Genomic DNA, 23416 nt, shown 5'->3' with positions numbered 1-23416 from the left:
ACACTAACTTAGCATTTGGCCCCCATGGACTCAAAAGTAACCAGTATTGTGTATGTCTAACATATTATATTTCAGAAGGTTAAGTGCATTTTTGGTTATCTGGAACTCTCACATTTGATTTCGGTTAACCTTTCTGCTGATTCTGTCAGGGTCACTTTGGGTATCTTAATGTGGACCTTAAATTTGCTTACTACTTTTTCTTACATTTATGTACTTAAGTTTGTGCTAAAACTTACAGAAGTGTATATGTCCCATTTATTCTCCATTTATGCCTTTGAGTTTTTTTTTTGGTGTAGTTCATTTTATTTTATGGTTCATTGACTTATTTTTTGTTGAATATAGGAAAGAAATTTATTGAATTTGATGCCGATGGACAACCAGGTTGAGATAATTCAAGTAGCTATTCCAAAGACACACTTGGTGGAATTGCGAAAACTCATTGTCCAATTTTCTATGAAAGTTTCACAAACGCTTCGATCAAACTAAGAATGCAATTTGGAAGAGTATCAAGGTTAGTGTTGAAAATACATCAAAATGAATATTTATTTATTTGTAAGTATATAAGATTAACATTGATCTGACTTCATTCTTATACGAGAAAGAGTACCATGTTTCCGATACATATTGGAAATGTCAATTCAAGAAGGTTGGTAAGTCTTTTCAGGGGAGTACAAGCATCGCCTTTAGAGTTAAACACTATGACAAGTGCAAATATGATGACGAAAGGAAAAGGAACTCTCCTAAAGGAGTAAAGCGGGACGAAAGTGGGAGAGATTTGTAGACAATGAATCGAAACCTTTCAGAAGCGAATGCAGTTGATTGGCAAGAAATCAAGACAAGCAAGAAAGTCTTTGCATACATCAAAAGTGAAAGAGGATCGATAAGAACAATCCATGAGTTGGTATGTTATTTTGCATCTTAATGTATGAGAAGTCAGAAAATAGTAAGTTGGTTCTTATAGCTTTTCTTCTATTATTTGTTTTTTTTAGAAAAAGAGGAATCCTGGTGCTAAGTTCACCCGAACAGATTCTTACATAGCTATCCATACACGCAAAGATGGTTCTTTCATTGCTCCCGAGAGGATGGTGAGCTATTTAAATATTAAATTGGAACTAGTTATGACTATTATATGTTTTGCTTTTGTGTGCATGTACAAATAATTTGTTTTGTTCTTTGTGTCATTGTAACAGGCTAGAATTAATGCTATAATTGAAGTTGATCCGTCTAGCGTTGACTTAGACTTGGATAATGATCCGGTTGCGCAAGTGTTTGGTCTCGATAAATATGGTCGGGTGCGTGGTATGAGTGCTGGTATCACGAAGACTTCTCTTGTATCATCAACTCCTGCCAAAGAGAAGCTTCACCAAGAGTACCAACAACGTACTATGGTTGAAGAGCGGGTTATGAGTCTAGAGAAACATATGATCAATCTCACCCAAATCTTGGTGGAAATGAAAGACCAACAATCAAATTCACAAAAGAGTGTTATCGCTAATGCAAAGAAGCCCGATAACATCTAATGTAATCTAATTATATCTCTTGAAATGCTTGAGCTGCTTTTTGCAATAAATTTATGCTTAGATGCTTAATTTGTTTTTCTTTGTTAATGTTTTATTTGTTTTGTAGGTAAGGGAACCAACAAATACACAACCTTCACGAGGTATGCAACTGTGTAAAATGTTAAACATGCATAGAGAACTGATTGCTAAGGGAAGAGCGATGAAGGGAAACATTTTTTATGATCCGGATGTCGATTCCTCAATGGAGATGTACAATGTCCAAGTATCTCTCATCCTTGATCGTAGTGAGCGACTGTTTGGGTCCAAAAGGACATTTGGAGAGCTTCAGCTGCCCACAACAGTGAAATGGCCAGCAATCTTTACTCGTTTTGTTTAGGTACGAATTTTAAGTTTTCTCAATTCTTGTTGGGTGTCCTGCTATATATGGTTGAGGGTTTTGAAACTTTTTAAGGTAATGAGGGGATCATTAGATGATAGGTATAGTTTTGTGACTTGGGTTTTTGTTCTTTCAACATGTTTAGTACTTGTTAATATTCGACACTTATACTTTTTTCAGAGTCCTGTTTTAGTGATTTCTTTTAAACTTATACTTTTTTCAGCCTTTCTTTTTTGTCACAACTGTTTAAAGCCTTTTCATATATTATTAGAATGCCCAAAACAAAATTTCTATATATTATTAAACACTTTTCAGATAAACCCCAATTCCAATATCCAAACTTTAGGCCTAAACTCAATTTTGAAATAAAACCACAATAACCAAGTTACTAGTTTATGACCATACCATTCTCGCGTACCTTAAAATCTCAATAAAAACATGTAATAAAAACATATATCATCTTAGGAAAAATTGCTAAGAATTTTTGTCTTTTGGGTTGTGGAAAATGCTGCTTGCTATAAAACCAATGTTGTCCCTTTGTCTTTGTTGCTTAATTCTCTCAATCACAAATTGGCTTGAAATTAGATTATGTATAAGAAGTGATGATCTGTCTGCAACTCTGCATAGCCCTAGCTTCTTCTACTAAGCTGGAAAGATTTGCCACTAAAATAGGAAGAAACACATTTTTTAAAGCTACTATTTATATATGCAACTCCACTATGTGTTGGATGTTTTGGACATTGCTCACAATTGTATGTTTTGAAACTTCGCAAGACCGATTGTAAAAATACCATAAGAAAAACAATTGTAGAGACTTGACCTGATCTAACGTATCAGGGTATGTATGCAGCCATTACTTGCTCAGTCTCACTTAATCTTTTTGATGGAGTGAATGGAAGCTCACTATCTAGTGATTTTTTTATATTAAAATTAAACGGAAATCCTTTTTTGTTCAATATTACTTGCAGTAGTTCGGTTGTTGTTCTGCTATGTTCTTTACGAAAAAATCAACTTCTTAATATTGTGAAATATATTTCAGTAAAACGGAAAGTGTGAGAGTGTGACACATATATTAAACGGAACCCGATATACAGCACTCAATTTTACTAGTTTGTGAGACGGTTGTTGTTCTGTATGTTTGCAGTAGTATTAGTATATCAGATAAATCTATCAGATAAATCTATCACATCTATTTGTTCTGTGTGGTAGCTTTGTTTGTGTCTTAACTCTTGATTTAAATGGGAAGAGGCTGAGTAGCTTTTTCGTAGAAAACACCTCTACCAATACAATCTGCAGCTGCACTACTACCTGCCTAAACTATTCCTTGAGTGTTTTGTACTGTCTAACTTTTGTGTATATTTTTATGTCTTGCAGGACTTTGAAGCACTTTCTGTTGTTTGTCCCAGCTCTAGCTTGACATCTTATACTCACACAAGGATATACAAAGCTTGATAGTTATTAGTCAATGATGTACAATGATACACAAAACTTGTTGTTTGTTGATTTGCATATACTGGAATAGCTGCTGGTCATATCATTTTTTGGAATGGTGATTCGTGGACAGATTTTGCCTACACTTTGATATACAATTAGTTAGTTGGGCCTCATCAAAAAGCTCTGCTGAGCCTGAGGCTGAGCCTGAATGTCCAGGTCAAATTTCTTTTTTTTTTAAAAAAAAACACTAAAACCCAAAAACCAGGCCCCATAAGTGTCTATCAAAAAAACCACACTATCTTAGGAGTGATTCTTTCTTAAAGTGGCTATTGTATTTTCCAAGGCAAAAGACGTTTACCAAAGCGTGGTTTAAAATTTAAGACATGCTTATAAACGGGTCACTATCCGTCACTTTTTGTGCGTGGTTTTTTAGGTTTTTTAGGATAAAAGACGCACGGTACATGTCTTTCTTAGGTGATTCTGTTGTAGTGTAGCTAGCGCACTATCATCAATGGAAGAAAAGTATTCTCTTATGATCAGAAACGAAAAGTAGCAAGGGATCTCAAGATTGATGGTATACTATACGGGACTGAAGTACAACAAATACAAACTCACATTCCATTTGCTGTAGTTTTAAAAAATGGTGGTTTGATTTTTTTGAATTTGTATGTGTAAGCCGAGAGAAGTTGGATCCACTATGTAGAGCCAAATTCAGTTATAATTTGATGAAGAAGGCCAATAACCAAATTGAAACGAACCAATCTTGTAATTTTTATCTTCTTGCAATGGCCAATAAGGTGAAGACCAAACCAGTGAGGGCGCTTCAGTATTTTCAGTTACAAGTTCTATCTGTTTATTGCATGCATCTACTGCGTTAAACAGTTCTAAATAGTAAATACTCAATCTATTTATTTCATAGATATAGAGATTGCATGACCACATTCTCGACTCCAACGAATCCCCCAAATACTAAAAATGGACAAACTAATTCACAAACTCTTTTGCCTGTCCTAGCTAACACGTTGTAATGGATAAGAACATTTAATGGTCAGCAATACGTGGATTCAAAACTAACAGAATGTGGATAAAATTGAACAACAACGTTCTTGCTTCGTCATGAATCCTAAATTAGCCATTTTGATCTTCAGACAATCGATTTTTTTTTTTTTTCGACCGAGTATGTGTCCAATTTTAGAGAATAATAGTTGACTGAATGACTAAATTTAGAATAAAAATGCAGGGATTCAGTTAAACTCGTGAGACTCGAGGTCATGTCCTCATATAAATGATCTTCCGCTCATCAGAGTTTCAAAGTAGAAACCTCTTTCTTCCCTGAACACCTCTTTCCCAAGAAAAGAGGCCAGAATGGAAGGAAGAGTGTTTCAACTAGAAAATCTTGTCACTATTTCAATTCTCATGGCTTGCTTCATTTCATCTAATGCTCTTCCATTTTGGGATACTTTTGAGATAATATGGGCTCCAGACCATTTTAAAACATCCCCAGATGGACAAATCTGGGATGTTACACTTGATCACATAACAGGTTGCATATATAACTAAGCCACTATTGTTCTTTTGTAAATTGGGTTTCTTTTTTAAGTGTGTCTATGATTCATATTTTTTCGTTCAACTTGAGGTGAACAGGCAGTGGTTTCCGAACAAAGCAAAGTTACAGATATGGGTGGTTCAGCATGAAGATAAAATTAGCGGGCGGGGACTCCGCTGGTGTTGCTACCACATTTTATGTGAGTCTCTTCAAATTACAAAATCAATTCCTCTAATGTACGATATTCTGTGAACATTTTATTTCTTTCAAACGGTAACGTTTTATACAGAGGCTGTTGCTTACAGCCCAAGCAACTAAATGTTAACCTCCTCATCGCACAAGAGCACATAATACGCTAACCTCCACAGCGAACAAGAGCCACGTACATTATACGATTTGGTCCACTTAAACAACACATCACTTTCAACCTAGTCCGAGACCAAACATGACAGCCTAGAATCATAGATAACGTATCCTTGTGGAAAGCGTTACTTGCAGTCGCACACCCATTGAACAATGTCTTGTACTCTTGTGTACATACGTTATATTTCAACGATAGCTATGCCAAGACAAAATGACGCTCTCATTCATCATCTTCTGGGTCTTCCATTGATCTGTAACAATGTGATTATGTATGTCAAATTGACAAATTGTCGGACTCTTTTATTTTATTTTATATTTCTGAAAATTATCCTAACACACTTGTTTTAAAGATATGAGTTTTTAAATAACTCAACTTACAAACTGAATCAGTAACTTACAATGTCTGTACTCCGAAACAATCGCCTTGAAACCGATACAAACTGTTTTAAAAAATGCCATGTTTGTGTTAGGCACACCAAAGTTATGTATACTACGTATTGTTGGTACTGTGATAATTTTGGAGCTTATGTGGAAAATTGATTGAAGGGATAATTTATTGCAGTTGTGCTCAGATAAAGATGCTGGACCACATAGAGATGAAATAGATTTTGAGTTCCTGGGGAATCGAACGGGGCAACCATACAGCATACAAACAAATGTATTCAAGAATGGGGGTGGGGGACGAGAGATGAGGCACAATTTGTGGTTTGATCCAACCCAAGATTTCCATTCCTACTCTTTTCTTTGGAACAATCACCAGATTGTGTAAGTAGTATTATTCTTCTTTAGTTCCTTGTACGCATTCTTTAGAGAGAACAAAGTACTAGCTTGCGCTCAACTTTTCAAATCCAAATTTATAACTAAAACAAGGACGCATGAAGGATTTGGTAATATTCTCGTGGTAAAAACACCCAAGAACTAAATAGATCGATTCCATTCAGTCCAATTTCTACCTGCAAACATTTCCAAGATTTGCAGGGGAAACAGGCACAGACGTAATACACCAACTCTCTAATGCGCATGTATGGCTTGTACTGTAGTTGTAAGACCATAAGTGAGAATACGGTTTCAAGGAAAGGCCCAGTAGACTGTATTATATATCATTAATTTCTTGAAAATGTAAGAGAAATTCCACAGCCATAACTTTAACATTGATTGGCTTATACATTTTTTACAGGTTTTTTGTTGATAAATACCCCATACGGGTTTTCAAGAATGTCTTCAGACGAAACAGATTCTTCCCCAACAAAAAGCCCATGTACCTATTTTCAAGTATATGGAATGCCGAGGCTTGGGCGACAAGAGGTGGGCTTGATAAGATAAATTGGAATTCAGCTCCATTTGTTTCCTCCTACAAGGATTTTCAAGCTGATGGTTGCCAATGGTATAATCCTTCACCAGCCTGTGCCCACACTACAACTCAGAAATGGTGGGACCAATATAATGCTTGGCACCTCTCGCAGACTCAGAAAAATGATTTTCTTTGGGTTCAAAAGAATTATGTTACCTATGACTATTGCAAGGACAGGCAAAGATATCCAAGAATACCAACAGAGTGTTTATTGAATCCTTTGAAATGATCGAAGCGCTCAGAGAAGTGTGGTTAAGGAGAAAATAGCTTTTCTTCTAATTCTTCCATTATCTACCAAATTTCAATCTTTTTCTACTGTTTTCTTTCATTCGCCACCGTGTGTTTGTTTCCATCACTGGATCCTTCAAACATGCGCCCAGTGTAATTTAGGCGTGCAAATAATGTAAATACTTATACTTCTCGTCCATATCACCGTTTTTATGTTATTGCATCATTGTTGTATACCACTATTCCATACTAACCATTTCTTGTTCAAGGCATCAACCTTTGTCTTGCTTGCTTATTTCTTCTCTTTGTTGTACCCCTAACTGAATAGTCTTTGGTCGATCCGCAGCACCTTTTGTAGTGCACCCTGGGTATATTATGTCAACTACTACATGGTCGATCTGGTCATTGTAGTTTTGTAAGACCTAATACTTTGTCGCTTGCTTGCTGGGATTTATCCCTTGTTTTGTAAGGCTCATTACCCTATGAAGCATGAATGCTTGTCAATAATTAAAACCTTGTTCATCAAAAAGAAAATTGAAAATTGGGGGTGATTCTTGTGTTTATCAGTTTATGCTACTTTGGTCATGTTTTTTGAGCATGCTCGCCATACCGGAATCCCAGGTTTGACTTTGAGGCATAGTGTCACGGAGTATTTAAAGACTAGGTTCTATACTTATTCTCTAGAGAAGAAATAAATTCTAATGTTCCCTTTTGTTTATAGTGCAAATTTTATTTCAAACTATATAAGGAGGGGTGAGTTCCCGATTCTCCTCATGGTCTATGACCATATGTTAGTTAGGAGTTTTGTTGGTGCAACACCAGGGCCAGTTCATGACGCAAAGCCTTTTGGATTGGTCTAGGGACGTAGTTTATTTGGAGCGAGAGTTGGGGCAGCTAGGATTCCAAACAAATTAAACATCCTAGCGCCCCACACTATGTGTGTTGGCTTGGTTGTGGTACCATCGCCTCGTCCCAAAAGAATTACGTATCCTGTCTCCTGTCAGCTAACTTCGAATGGTTGTGCTTCGTCTCACCTCGGGCTTACCCGAGGATTCACCTAAAGGTAAACAAGGAAACCTTTAGTCTTGGCTTATCTGTGAAAAAACTCAAGCACCAATACTGTGGGAGAATAAAGACAAGAGCGCGGGTCGCGCCCTTGGACAGGCAAAGTCGAGGGCGGGGCGCGCTCAATCGCCTGGAGATTTGTCAAGGCAAGAGCGCGGTTCGCTCCTCGAGCAAGACTAATGTGAGCGCGGGTCGTGTCCTAGTCGGTTTTGACAGAAATTTGACAGATTCGTATGTTTTCTATAAAGGAAAGTCTCCAATCTTTTTAGAAACAATAGACACGAATATGCACTCATGTTATGCTATATAAACACCTCTGTAACACAAAACCAATATCAATCAAGCAATATAAAACCTTTCTTCTCCCATGGACGTAGGTTGTCGTATTGGTACCGAACCACTATAAATCATTTTGTTTTGTCTCTTTAATTAGGTGTTAAATTCTACATGGTATCAGAGCGGAGCTCTTAATCTCTTCTCTAATCCAACCTAAATAAACAAAACACTATGACATATCCAAAACCATATCCAAAGTATGTTATTACAACAGAGACTGATTTTAATCCCGGTTGGAAGTTGTCATCAATTCTTTTAAATGGAACAAACTATATACCTTGGTCTAGGGCTGTTTCGCTATCTCTGGGTGGCAAGCGGAAATTGGGATTTGTTAATGGTACAAAGGTGTGTCATGCCATTAATGATGCCGAATATGAGAATTGGGTTTCCAATGATCAGCTTGTTTAATCTTGGTTGCTCAATTCGATGGAGTCAACTATTGCTGGAATATTTACTTTCTCTGATTCTGCAAAGGAGATGTGGGATTCAATTGAAGATTTATACGGAAACCAGAACAATTCTGTCTGTGTGTTTGAACTTCAACTTGCAATTAGTGTTTTGCAACAAGGTGAGAAAACTTTTACAGAACACCTTGGGAATTTGAAGAAATTGTGGGATGAGTTAAACATTTATCGTCCACACACCATATATGCTAAGACTCTTTTGAAACGGGCTGAATAGGATAAAATCTTTCACAGTTTTTCATAGTCTTAAACCAGAATATGAAAATCTGGAAAGCAATATTCTAATGGAAAACACTCTTCCATCACTTGCTGCTGTTTGTGCTACTATTCAAAGAGATGAAACTACAAAGAAAACCATGAATTACGAGGTGAAGTCCTCAATCTCTGAATCTACTGTATTAATTGCAGAAAACGACTTTCGAAAGAAGTCACAGGGATTTGAAAAAGGTAAGGGAAAAAAGGAACCGTCTCATTAATATTGTGATTATTGTGGAAAGAACTGGCACACCAAGGACTGTTGTTGGGAATTATATCCACATCTTAAAAAGGAAAAGGAACTGTCCAAGAAAGAGCATGCCACAGTAGCCGAGACATCAATGTCCAACTCAGATATTAGTCATCAGTTGAGTCAAATTCTTCAACAACTCACTAAGTCCATGCCATCTAGCAAAGGTCAGTATGGCTCGACTTATGTGTCAGGTAATTTACATGCCTATTTTACTATGCCAGAAAATAGTAACTCATGGATAATTGATTTGGGGGCTATTGATCATATGGTTAATTGCCCTGCCTTTGTCCATAATTTTGTGTCCAAAACCGAAAAACATAATATCTCCATAGCCAATGGCTCCACTGTTCCCATTCTAGGTAGTGGTCAAGTGGATTTTTTTAATCAAAGTCTCAAGAGTGATGCTCTAGTTGTTCTTTCCTTCCCTGTCCAACTTTTATCTGTTGGCAAACTTACAAATTCTTTAAATTGTGATGTCATTTTTTCTCCTAATTCTGTCGTCTTTCAGGATCGAAAGTCGAAGAGGGCGATTGGTGAAGGAATTTATTCCAATGGACTCTATTTGTTGAAGTCGAATAAGAAGGCGTGTTAAGCTAGTTGTTTGTTTGTGAGTCGCTTTTTGCATAAAAGACTTGGGCACCCATCTAGTCATGTCTTATCAAATTTGTTTCTGTATGTTTCTATAAACTCTGATGATGTTTGTGACGTTTGTCAATTTTCTAAACAAACTCGTTTACCGTTTCCAAATTCGCATTCCATATCTAATAAATTGTTTGAGTTAATTCACTCTGATTTATGGGGCCTGATCTTGTTAATTCTTATGATGGTCATAGGTATTTTGTGTTGTTTATTGATGATAAATCTCGTGCTACATGGCTATATTTGTTGAAATCAAAGACTGAGGTTGTGAATGTTTTCAAGGATTTTCATAATATGATTACTAATCAGTTTGCTGGAAAAATCAAGACTTTTAGATCTGACAATGGCACTGAGTTTTGCAAATGTTTGTTACCTGAGTACCTTCGTAGCCAGGGGATAATTCATCAAACTAGCTGTGTTGGCACACCTCAGCAGAATGGCGTGGCTGAAAGAAAGAGCAGACACATTTTGGAGACCACTCGTGCTCTTATGTTGGGCATGAATGTTCCTAAGTAATATTGGTCTCATGGCATCTTAACTGCTGCTTATTTGATTAATCGACTTCCCAGTCGGGTTCTTGGTTTTAAATCTACATTGGAAGTGCTCAAATCTAGGCCGCTGGATCTCTCTCATTTGCGAGTGTTTGGGTGTGTTTGTTTTGTGCATCAACAAGCTCTCCATTAAGATAAATTCGATGCTCGGGCTACTCGATGTGTTTTTGTTGGTTATTCTACCACTCAGAAAGGCTACATTTGTTACAATCCGGCAACAAGAAAACCGATTGTTTCTCGTGATGTCCGATTTGTGGAATCTGAAACCTTCTTTCAAAATCCAGCTATGCCTGGGAAATCGGTCCCAGGGGGATTGTTTGGCAGATTTGGCACCTCTCCCAGCAGTTGGTGAAGATATAGTTCCGATCCTAGCAGTTGGTGAAGATATAGTTCCTATCGAAGACGTTATTGAACCCACCGAAGATATGGGTTCTACTGAATAGAGGGAGCGATGCGCTCTGTGACTGAGCTAACAGAGGCGCGGGCGCACTCCCAAAATGAGCTACCAAAGGCGCGGGTGCGCTCTAGTGCTCCTCCAGCACCTCCAGCTCCTCCAGTGTCTCGACAATCAGAACGAGAGAAAACGACCTCCAGTAACTCTCAAGGATTACTATAAATTTGATAGATAACTGCATCCTCCAGTGATTCACAGGAATTTTTATTCCTTGTATGACGTTTCATATCCACTACAGGAGTATATAACGTATGTCAATATCACTTCATCTCATCATGCTTTCTTGAGTACAATCGATGATGTACAAAAACCCAAGAACTTTAAAGAAGCTAACTCTCGTCCAGTATGGAGAAAGGCGATGCAAGAAGTACTTCGTGCTCTAGATGAGAATAAAACTTGGGAGATTGTTATGCTGCCTTACAGAAAGAAAACAGTTGATTGTCGTTGGGTATTCAGAAACAAGTTCAATAGTGATGGTTCCTTAGAAAGGTCTAAAGCTCGACTCATTGCAAGGGGATTCACCCAAACACATGGTCAGGACTACAAGAAAACTTTTGCACCAGTTGCAAAGATGAACACATTTAGAGTTCTTGTATCTTTAGTTGTTAATCAATACTGGAAATTGTTTCAGATGGATGTTAAAAATGCATTCTTACACGGTGATCTTAAAGAAGAAGTGTATATAAGCATCCCACCTTGACATCAGAAGGAGGCTAAGGTTGGATTAGTATGCAAGTTAAAAAATGCTATCTATGGACTTAAATAATCTCCACAAGCGTGGTATGCCAAGCTCAGTTCTGTTCTAGCTATGACCAGTCTTAAGCGGAGTGATGTTGATCCTTCCTTATTTGTTAAGTCTAGCAAGTTAGGCTTGGTTGTTGTTCTTATTTATGTTGATGACATTGTTATCACAGGTAATGACCATGTCGAAATCTCTAAGCTCAAGGATTTATTGCACAAGAAATTTTCCATCAAGGATCTAGGTATTATGAAGTACTTTCTTGGGATTGAAATTGCTTATTCAAAAAGAGGCATATTTCTTAATCAAAGAAAGTATGTGTTAGATCTTTTGAGTGAAGCAAGAAAGCTGGGGGTAAAACCAGCTGATTCTCCAACTGACAGTGGAGCCAAGTTGGATCACACCGGAGATCTTCTTACTGACATTGGTCAGTATCAGCGATTAGTTGGTAAACTAATATATTTAACTATTATCAGACCAGATATTTCTTATGCAGTGAGCTTGGTTAGTCATTTTATGCATGCCCCAAGGACTCCACATATGAATGCAGTTTCTAGAATATTGCAATATCTGAATGGGTCGTCAGGCAGAGGTATTTGGATGCGGAAAAATGGGCATACATCTATTACTGCTTATACAGATGCTGATTGGGCAGGATGTCCAGTTGATCGGCGGTCTACTTCCGGTTATTGTACCATTGTGGGAGGAAATTTGGTCACTTGGAAGAGCAAGAAATAGAATGTAGTGGCTCGTTCTAGTACTGAAGCTGAGTATAGAGCTATGGCTTCCACCACCAGTGAAATAATATGGCTTCGCGCTTGTACACACAAAAATGTGTACTTAGGTTTATGCAATTGATTTTAGAGTCGCCACTAACTTTATTAAGGAAAAGTTGAGTAAAACCTATGTGAAGGACTAGCCCTTAAAACTAGATGATTATTGGGTTCGGGAGTCAAGGTACGATGTGGGAAGGTGTTAGGCACCTACGTTTGCCTGGTAAAACTAGCCTTACTTCTATTAAGGTGTAATGTATTTAAGATAGGCGAACGAAGAAAGCTTGAAAAATTAATCAAACAAGTTGGATGATCTTCACTAAATTATTTTAAAACTAATAACTATATGCTATAATAAAACTAAAAAAAATAACCTAATATGCAATGCTAAATGAAATAAAAGAGAAAAGAAAGATGTCACCTTATTTTGAATGTTGTCTCATACTTGATTGTAGATTGATTGATTGATGATCTTGATTGATTGTTGATGAATGATGATGATAAACTTGATCTGGAATTGACAACTGTAATTTTTGGATTGAATGAAACAGGTGATTTGAGAAAAAAAACAACTTTTGGTGAAAAAAAGTTTCTACTCAAGATCGAAAGAGGGGAAAAGGAGGCTAAAGACGAAGAACACGAAGAACTTCATTAGAAAAACCTCAAAGTCAAAATTTTACCTTCAACTCCAGATTAAAGTAAAGAAATTCTACTCTAGAATGATGAACTAGAGAAGAAAAAAAAGAACACTCAAGAAAAGAAAACTATTAGGCTATTAGCTCTGAATAGCTAGGTCCAGATTATTAGCTTCGAATTCCTAGCTCCAGATGTTTTTTTGTGGGTGAATGAGACCCATATTTATAGCTTTTTGGGATGGATTTCAATATGGTAATGAGTTTGATCCAATGGCTGAGTATTGATTAAGAAAAATCCAATGGCTTGATATCTTCTTGGTTGCACCTCCTAAATCTGGCCCTTGATTCAAGAGGTGGGATAAGGGGTTCGATCTTGGCCCTTGATCTTTGGATCTTTTAGATGGATTAGGGCAAACAAACAAACCCTACACGTCCTCAATAATCCCACAATCCAGAGTTTCCAAACTTGGCTCCAAAATGGTATATTCTTTAGAATATTCTTGATTTTTGGGATCAAATCAAATCAAACAAAAAAGGAAGGTTCTCTAGGTTTTTGGAGGCTTGAAAATGGGCTAGAAACCCTAATGAAAAGGTCCAACTCGAGCTGGATCCACAGCCCATGAGCATATGTCCAAATCCAACCAACTGCAAATTCCCTTTGACCGGGTCAAAATTAGGCAAACTCTTCTTCACAAAAGATGATCCTTAATCCATTAGGAAGGCCCATGAACTCTTAAAAATACCTTTGGGTCGAAATCTTACTCCAAAAATGTGTTGCACTGAACAGTGCGCACAATGGGCTGAAACAGGATATGGCAAGATTTGGGTTTCTGAAATCCAAAAGGAACCTAGGCCGCTTGTACTTATTTCAAGGATTTTTCAAGGGGAATTCAAATATGAAATAATCTCATCCAAAGAAAGAGTGGAAAAAACGAGATTTGGGGTCCAAAGGGTTACAGGGGCATTTTGGTCATTTTTAGCTCAAAACTCAGAAAGCAACGAAACTTCAGCTATAGCTAGAACATGATGATGAGAGTCTAAAGACGCTAAAAGAAGATGAAAAGAAAGAAGTTTGATGTAGAAATGAAGACTCTAGAAATCAAATCACCTTATATGATCAAATTTAATTCAAGGCAAAATCGTGAATGAATTATGCCTGGGGTGCAAAAATGGGGTGTCTACAGTTGCCCCTCTTTGGCGGAGGGTGCTTGCAACAGAACGGCAAAGCCATGGAGACTCACCATTTTTGCCAAGCTCCAGCCAAAATATCTCATGCAATTTTTGAAAATTCATTTGAAAAATATTTTTGAAATAGGGCATTTCCCTAGATATTTGAAATCCTCAATTTTTTTTTAAGTTGTTTGTGAAAGCGCAGTTGAAAATGGTTGTCAACTCAAGAGAGGATGGTATCGTACCTTACAAATGCATGTTTTACGTCTTACATTTTTTCAGTACTCAACCAAAGTATCACGTCTTCTAATGCGGGTATTTTACATCTTACATTACATTAGTGTGTACTAGGATAATGACACTCATGCCAAAAAATAGTAATGGACAAGGATGAACAACTTTTTCAAATCAAGGGACAATTTATTTATTTATTTTTTAAATCTAATATTTTCAAATTCATTTTGGAAAACTGGTGAAATTAAATGGATAGATCAATTCATTCATGATTTTGACTTCGATTAAAGATTCTCATATGGTGATAACCAAACACTGACGAAGGGAAAAACTCACAAGGGAGAGTAAGAAGATCCACTGGGGATGGGAGATTCTAAAGATGAGGGAAGAAGACACAGACGAACACTGCTGGGGAAGATAAGAGATGTGCTGGAGATGAAAGATGGATGCTGGAGATGATGATATTCAAGTTCAATCAATCAATCAATCAATCAATCAATTACGTTCAAGTACTCGGATTGGAAAAGACTGTCACTATGAGTTCAGGCTGATCCATCCGTGAGGCTGTCAGTAAAAATTGACATTGTTCTCGCGGACAATTTTAATGTTGCACAAATGAAATTACCAAAATGATATTAATGATCAAGTGGTTGCCAATAGTGCAATAGAAAACAAAATTTGATGAATATTTTCTCATACTGGAGGGTAAGAACCCCATGGTACTAATATTCATCATTTTTTATTTTTTATTTTTTTTTATTGGTCAACTGTCAAACTGGTCAAAACCGGGTCCAACAGGTGAAAACCTGGTCAATTGGACCAACCGGGTCAATCTGGGCCAAACATGTTGAACCAGACCAAACCGGGTGAGCAGCATGTAAGGTGCACCAAAATTCCATTTCTGGTGCTTGCACCGTATCACTTTACAAAAACAGATCTTTTATTTTGAGAGAAAGGAATCTTTGAACGGTCAATGTCCAAACAAACTTCTTTATTTCTTTTCGGTGCCTTTTCTATTTTTTTTTTTTTTCCAAATACAAGTACCGCCAACGAGACATTCTTTTGTAATCTTTCCAAACTCTAGATTAATGCATGCAAACATTCCTATTCTAAAAGTCACAAGATCTAATTTATATACAACTCCTAAATTAATCAGGGTAATTTCCCAATTAGTAACCCATAATATCAATCTGTTCCCAAGTAGTAACCACTCTTCAATTTTGACTTTTCAACCTCACTTTTGACACTTTTGCCCTTCTCCTTATTTTCAAACAATGCCCACGTGGACCTACAACACTCTCTCTCCCCTCTTTACCTACTGCGCATAACTCTGTCATATTGTACTTGATGAGTTTGACTTTACAGTGATGGACAACCGTTGGATCTTGATCAAGAAAACACGTTAATCAAAACATGTTGTAGTATCTGTGGTTGCTATAATGAAGAAGCAACCCGACTAATAAACTATCGCAACTCTCGGTGATTTTGGTTGTCGATTACCTTTACAACTTTTACCTCGTATTTTTTGAGCCCAACCTAAAAATAAGGACAAAATCTCAAAGTTTCTATTTTTTTCTTGGTTGTTTCTTCTTCTTCCTCGTCATTGTCCCTCTGCTTTTTGTATTTTTTAAGGTTTGACATGGAAAACATGACACATTCACATGATAAAGGTATAGTTTGTTGTTTTTTAAGCTATCTAGGGCCTTGGGTCTACGGTTTTGTTCCACGTAGTTTAGTGTTTTGTTTGTTTGATGTTTCATCTTTCAAGGAAGAGGGTTTTGAAGACAGCTATGACGTCTCCATGCATAAATGCATGTTGATTATATAGTTGTGGTAGAATGTTGGGTTTAATATTAAGGCATTTAAGATAGATTCTGTCATAAATGTCCTAAAAGTGTTAGTTTAACTAGTTTGTGCTTAAATGTTTGAATTTACTTTTCAATTTTTATGGTTTATGGTTAGGTACTTCTTTGTAACCATCGCTTTTTGGTTGTTTTTTTTACTTACTGGTTAGGTACTTCTTTGGATGTTCTTATTCACTACAATGGGGAGATGAAAGCGGACAAGTATGGCCGGATGAAGTATGTTGGTGGCGAGGTGAAATTGAGAGTTTGTGATGGGGGTATTTCATTTGAAGGATTCATGAGTACCGTGGAAGGTGTGTTGTCGAGAAAGAGATCTACTTTTTCTATAAGATACTTGTGAAGAAGTCCCCCGTGTCGAATTGATGAAGAAAAAGATTATTTGAACATGATTATGAAACAAAGAAAGTCTCTAAGAAAAAACAATGATGGTTTGGGTTATCAACGAAGTAGAAGTGGTAAGCAATGGACGACTAATGTTAAGAAGAAAGAAGTTGCTCTTGAGTTGTTTAAGAAAGACGCGACTCAAGCATTATTTCTCTGTGAAACACTCTTTTCTCAAAACGTAAGAGCTAGCTCGTCAGAAGCGTCCTATTAACCAATTTAAACTTGTCGATGAAGCAATTGGTAAGTAATGCAGTTCCATTTGGTTAGGTCATTATTAGTGAGGGTGGGTACATGCTTTATTTCCTGATAGTTATGAATCTTTGGTTTTCCAGAAAGTCCCCTTGACCAACCCTGGAGTGGGAGAGTGGGGACTCATCAATGGGAAGATGTGGAGATTTACGATGTCGAAGAACACATTCAACCTCACAGCTTGTCAACGTTCGAAAAGGTAATGGCAGGTAAGTCTTCGATATCAATGGGATATGTTGATAGATGATAGCTTACCTGTCGCTGATAGTGGTGTGGAACTTACTGAGTGTTCATTGAAATATAGATATTTGGCCAGAGGGTGTTTCCTCTGAAGTTACACCTGAACCTTCAGTACAGAAAAGAGAAACGGTCACACCGCCTTCTCTGTTTGTGGAAGGTACACTCTATAGCCTTGCAAGGTAACATATAGTTCCAGTTGCTGATAGTGGGGAGCTAATTACTGATATAATACTGGGGGCGGTCAATGATGGTGATGAGCAAGATGGTGTACGGATCTTGATCAACCTTATTATGATGACTTTGATTCCCAAAATCCATATGGTGATACAGAGGACGTCCCTGAGGAATATAGAATTTCCATGAATCAAAATATTGACAATAATGAGGGTGATGATGATGAAGTTGAAATACTACATGAAGTTAATTTTGAAGAAGAAGTAGTACAAGTAAAGGATGGAGCTGATGATGATGAAGTTAGAGTAGTAAATGGTGGTAATCAAGATGATGATGATGAAGTTCAATTATTGGATGATGATTGTGATGTATGGTCTACTCCTAACCGTAGTCAAGAGTTTTTTTGGGGAGGCACGCCTATGACTGTTAATGATGAGGAAGGCCAAAGTGAACCTGATATGACTGTTAATGATGAGGAAGGCCAAAGTGAACCTGATATTGAAACAAATGGAATGGTTGATGCTTCGCTTATTCGGTCTGAAGAAGATCTCAATTCAGAAGACTTACATCAAGGATATGATCCTCTTCGCTCTCCCCATAGTCCAGAAACACCAGCTAAAGTGGATGTAACTCCTCCTCATGTGAACCTGAAGTTTGTTCCTCCTAAAGTAGGACAACACTATCCTACTCGGGATGATCTTATAAAAGACATGAAGTCATACGCAATAGCAAACATGTTTGATTTGCGTCGTCGCGAAAGCACTTCTCTTCGAGAGGATTTATATGAAGTGTAAGTCTCACAGTTGCACATTTCATTTGTTTGCAAAACCGACCAATCGGTTACGATATATGGGTTATTATAACCTTCGTGAGAAGCACATACATGTTCACAAGATAAAGCAATTGCAACTAATAAAAAAGTGATGCAAAATGGGTTTCAGAAGTTGTGAAATCGAAACTTAGGGACAATATTGATATGGCTCCGAAACAGTTGCAGTTGGAGGTTAAGGGCGCACACCAGACAAATGTGTCGTATAAAGTTGCTTGGAAAGCAAAAGAAATTGCAATGCAAAAGGTAACTGCCTTGGTTATATCAGCAACTAATGAACACAATAGTAGCAACAACTAACTTATGTTTGTTTGGCTTTTTTTCTTGCAGATAAGGGGAAGCTTTAGTCAGTCGTACCAAATGTTGCCAAATTATTGTAAAGAACTTAAAAGAGTGGATTCAGATTGTTTCACCGAGCTGCAAACGTCATCGGCCCCTGAGCACAAGTTTGAACGTTTGTTTGTGAGCTACGGCGTCACTGTCCGAGCTTACAAAAGATGTCTTCGTCCATTGATTATGATTGATGGCACTTTCATGATAGGTAGGTACAAGTCAATCATACTAACTGCTATCGCAGCTGATGGCGATAGACACGTGTTTCCAATTGCATTTGCCATAGTCCCAAAGGAAAATAATGACCACTGGGATTGGTTTCTGGAAAAGTTAAGAGACCTTGTTGTTGGGATGGAGCAAAACTTTGTTCTTCTCTCTGATAGGCATGTAAGCATTCTTCAAGCCGTGCCTAAAATACTTCCTAATGTGGTCCATTGCTTTTGTGCACAACACATTTCAAATTGTATGACTAAGCAAGAGACAAAAAGGAAGGTGAAGAGAGTTTCAAAACTTATGAACAGCAGAATTTGTAAGACTTATGAGCCAAATTTATTGTGTCGACAAAGAAAAGGTTATGCAAAGATTGTAAAGATTCGAAAAGAGTCGTGGTGTTGTGCTTTTTGCTCCAATGAGAAGGTATGGCATTTGCTACACAAATCACATAGAGAGAGCGGAACAAGATGATACTTCCAGAGAGCTATGCCGGTGACATCTCTTGTCAATGGTATCGGGTTGAACATAATGAAACATTTTATGACTACCGGTGATGGCATCAAAAGCTGAAGACAAAACCGACCAAATCAGTGAGGAAATGCTCATCTCGTCGAGATATTCGAGTAGACGTTTCCACGAACAACAAAGGCAAGTGAGCACGTTTACTCTGTGCAATCACTAGACCCGTCTCGACACCGTAGACCTTTTGGAGAGGACTTGCATCACGCGGTTTCTTTCAACAGGGTTGGTCTTCCTTGTAGCCATGCTATGAAGGCAATCGATCACTGTAAGCTATGTGCATATGACTTTTGCTTGCATTGGTACACAAAAGAAACGATGATGGATACATATAGAGAGAACTGGACACCATTAAGAGGAAAAGAACAGTGGGTTTGGGTTTATGATGGCATCATCGTCCATCCACCCGTTGATGAGGTGATGCCCTAAGACCACAGAAAAGAGAAAAGCTCTAAAGGAGAGGGAGTCCCAGTGCAAAGAAGAAGGTGTATGCGTTGTGGTGGTCTTGGACACAATAAGGCAACTTGCACGGTTGCCAGTGATGATGCTGAGTGGATTGATTTTTCAGCTGGGATTCCACCAGATTTTGCATATGAAGAGTACATATGATCTTTCTTTTAACCAATCACCAATAGTGGCAGCTTTGGTTTGTTTGTTTGAAATTGGCACTTGCAGTTGCATATATGTTAGTGGTAAATTGTTACCCTGTGGCTTTACTTCGGGGTTGATATTTTGGATAGTTTTGGTTGGCAATTTTGGTTTCGTAATTAATTTGGTTTGAACGGACATCTTCTTGTACTATTAATATCAGTAACTATAACAATGACATGGTCAGTCTCTAATGGATAGTTTCTTTACAAGTAGGCTAACATCATCAACACTGCCCTCTATTTTCATTTTAATAGGACCATCAATGGTGATTTGCAACTGGTTTTCCTTTGTCACCTTTGCTTCACTAGCAGGTGCTTTAGCCTTATGTGTTCCTTCACCTTCTAGATCTATCCATTTAAAACCCTTGCATGGATCGGCCCTGCATGAGAGAAACCTTCTTCCCAGACTATGTGGCTTTGTACTTACACCATACCTCATATTCATACTTGAGCATAGCGGACAATGCGTAGTTGCCCATGGACAGTTGATCTTCCAGTGCCCAGTTTCCCCACACTCAAAACATTTGCTATAGTTGGTTGATGATGAACCAACATTTGTATTATTCTTGGTAGAATCCTCACCCCCACCCATTTTGAACGAGAAAAAAAAGAGAGAGAAATGGGATGGACCAAGAAAGGCAACCCAGTTTGTACTTATAAAGGAAACACACTATTTTCCCGCCCAAGTGGTGTTGGCGCCAAACTATTCCCGCCCAAAACATTTCCCGCCTAAACCATACACAAATGTTTGATGAAACAAAATATTCCAATAACCATATTGCATTGCGGGACCTATCAAAGAACTAATTCCATAAAAAATGCTTCACTAAAAACTTAACTCATCACTCCATGAAAGCATGAAGCAATGAATGACAAATTCCATCATCACAAATTAAGTAGAGTGATGATATTAATGGCACCACAAAATGATATTACCATACTAAAATTAGACAACTAAACACAAAATAGAAGAAGTTATTTGTTTCACTAAACACAAAATAGAAGAAATAGCATCCACCAAGCTGTTTCATAGTGATTCCCCTCACTCCACGCATCCGACTTCTTTAGCATCCTCCAAACTCTTCTCCAATTGCTCTTATCTGCTTTTTGAAACAGTATCTGGATTCAACCCACAATTAATTATATCCATTCTAATCCTCTTCCTCATTCGATGGGGTTGCATATCTATTTTGTTTACTTCCTCAGGTACACCCCTCAGAAGGCAGTCTAGATAGGCTAGGCAAAATAGGCCACAACTATTTGTATCTGGTTGTTGAGTAACAGGCACAAACTCACGAGCCCAAGGGGCTCCCAAATCATGAGGTGACGATGGATCAGCACACCTCATGACATAAGTAAGACAAGTCTCTATAGCAAGTTGCTCATCAGAAACTTTCTTCAGACCAAGAGAATCATAGTTGTAGATTTTTCTCTTTCCAAAATTGTAGACTTCAAGAACCCAGTGGCTACCTTCAACTTGAAGAGGAATGATAAGAGCCATTGCCCTAGATGGGTGTGCTTGATCTCTAATTCTTCCTTCATAAAGGGTCTAAGTACTCTTTAACAACTTCATGTGGATGATACGCGACCACTATCTACTCACATCGGGGGAGTTGCACCACTGAAGGTTTGGTCTTCCATCTTCTTCTTAAAGTTTTTATACTCTCTGTTCATGAATTTCTACATCAACAAAATCATAAAGTACTTCATCAATAAGGTGAACTATACAAAACAAATTCCATCAACCAATGAGATACAACTTACAGAAAAGTATACATCCTCAATGATAGTATATGTTTCTTCTTCTGGAATGCCATTTTCCTTACAATGTTAGATGTACCACCTGATCAACAGCTTCACATATATGGTGATCACCTGAGTCATAGAATTTTCAACATTATTATACAGAAGTTGCTGATGGTTAATATGTTAGTTGCTGATGGTTAATATGTTAGTTGCTGTTGGCTAATATGTTAGTTGTGTACTGACCTCCCCATCTACCCACTCTCTTCCATGCAATGAATGGAAACTTTGCACTGAAATAGACTGGTTGTATCCAAACACTCTAGCATCTAAACAGTTTTGTGGACTGTACAACCTTGTGAACATCTTCCAATAGTACTGTAGTACGAGGAGGTCACCTTTGGTGGTGGTTTTCTTGATAAATGTTTTGGCCAGAGCAGACTTGATCAGTTCATCACATTCCTGTCCAATGTTTTCTTCCCATGACTGACCTTGCATCCCTTCCCTTCTCTTCTTTCTTCTTTGGTGTGTTTCTTCAATTTTCTTTTCCATTTCACTTGCCATTTGACTCTGTATGCGCACCACATCAGGGACCACCATTTCCCCCTCCACAGCATCATCATCATCATCTACATCATTATCACGTTCTCCCAACATCACATTATCATTTTTAGATTTCATAACAACAATAGATTTGAGTTGACTATCTACCTCAAAGGTTTGAGCGGTTGTGGGTGACAATACATGCAAGTCAGTTATATCGATACTGCAAGAAAGTAAAGCAGAAAATGTGACCTTCTCCATTTCTGAGTTCAGGACTTCTTCCCCATCAATATCAACATCATCATTGGAGGGAACATCAACATTAGGTGTAGGCAAGGGACCATCACCAGGAGCAATGTCCAAGGGACTAATAAATGGCACATGCTCAACAACATCCATATTATAGACTTCCACTAGGGAACTTTGGCCAACCACATTCTCATCAACAGGCTCTTTCACACCCTCTTCCTGCACTTCATTGCTCAAAGACTCCTGAACCACATTCTCTTGACATTTGTAGGTATTTACAACCCTCTCTTCAACCTCCTCAACTAAAAACTCTAGAGCACCCTCATCATTATCATAAGGGCCTTCATGTTCATGTTCAGGTTCTTGGAAAAAACCATGTACATGGTCTTCCCCCATCACCTGGTCATCATGAGGAGTCTTGGGTAACTCTTCACTAATATCTCTCAAAACATCAGCTGCTGCAACAAGATCAGTTTCACTACCCTCTCCCTCTCCATCTTCTTCTTCCTCACCTAAACCAATCAAATTTCTTCTTCTTTTTGGTTTGTTAGCTTCCTTGCTCTTAGCCTCCATGTCTTTTCTTTTCTCATTGACTTGACTTCTTTTCAAAATTGTTTGCCTTTTGCTAGCCTTTACAACCTCTACTTTACTTAACCTTGGTGGCTGGACTCTCACTTGCTGCATACTATGTTTCTCTTCACCCCTCCTCCTTACCATTTTAAACCCCGCATTCACTCCTCTTTTTCTACTTTCTTCAACCTCATGTGAAAGATCAAATGTAACTTTCTTAGAGGATGATGACTTCCTCTTAGAAGGTAGGGATGATGACTTCCTCTTAGAAGGTGGGGATGATGACTTCCTCTTAGGAGGTGGGGATGATGACTTCCTCTTAGAAGGTGGGGTAGACACAACTTCTTCCACAACAACTTTAACCTTATTCTTAACAAACCGTGTAGTAGGTTTTTTGACAACAACATCAGCATTGGTGTAGACACAGCTTCTTCCCCTTGTTTTCTTTGTTCTTGGTCCCTTCATAACC

General features: G+C 37.9%; 3 protein-coding genes across 3 annotated transcripts; 2 read left to right on the top strand and 1 right to left on the bottom strand.

The window, feature by feature from the left end:
* The first annotated feature begins 784 nt into the window (after window positions 1–784).
* LOC147505616 (uncharacterized) lies at window positions 785–3348 on the top strand. The gene is made up of 5 exons (XM_086605591.1): window positions 785–901; window positions 990–1085; window positions 1191–1484; window positions 1627–1782; window positions 3271–3348. Exons 1-5 carry the CDS (start codon window positions 785–787, stop codon window positions 3346–3348), a joined length of 741 nt encoding a protein of 246 aa, XP_086461717.1.
* Window positions 3349–4603: 1255 nt separating this feature from the next.
* Window positions 4604–7039, top strand: LOC147505615 (putative xyloglucan endotransglucosylase/hydrolase protein 8). The gene is made up of 4 exons (XM_086604162.1): window positions 4604–4873; window positions 4975–5075; window positions 5802–6004; window positions 6417–7039. Exons 1-4 carry the CDS (start codon window positions 4696–4698, stop codon window positions 6817–6819), a joined length of 885 nt encoding a protein of 294 aa, XP_086460288.1. The 5' UTR covers window positions 4604–4695; the 3' UTR covers window positions 6820–7039.
* Window positions 7040–20938: 13899 nt separating this feature from the next.
* On the bottom strand, window positions 20939–21343 carry LOC147505614 (uncharacterized). The gene has a single exon (XM_086605590.1). The coding sequence runs from the start codon at window positions 21341–21343 to the stop codon at window positions 20939–20941; it is 405 nt and encodes a 134-aa protein (XP_086461716.1).
* Between the last annotated feature and the right edge of the window lie 2073 nt (window positions 21344–23416).

This window comes from Coptis chinensis, chromosome 4, assembly GCF_015680905.1.
Source record: "Coptis chinensis isolate HL-2020 chromosome 4, ASM1568090v1, whole genome shotgun sequence".
NCBI lineage: Eukaryota > Viridiplantae > Streptophyta > Magnoliopsida > Ranunculales > Ranunculaceae > Coptis > Coptis chinensis.
This window is presented reverse-complemented; position numbering and strand designations above follow the sequence as displayed.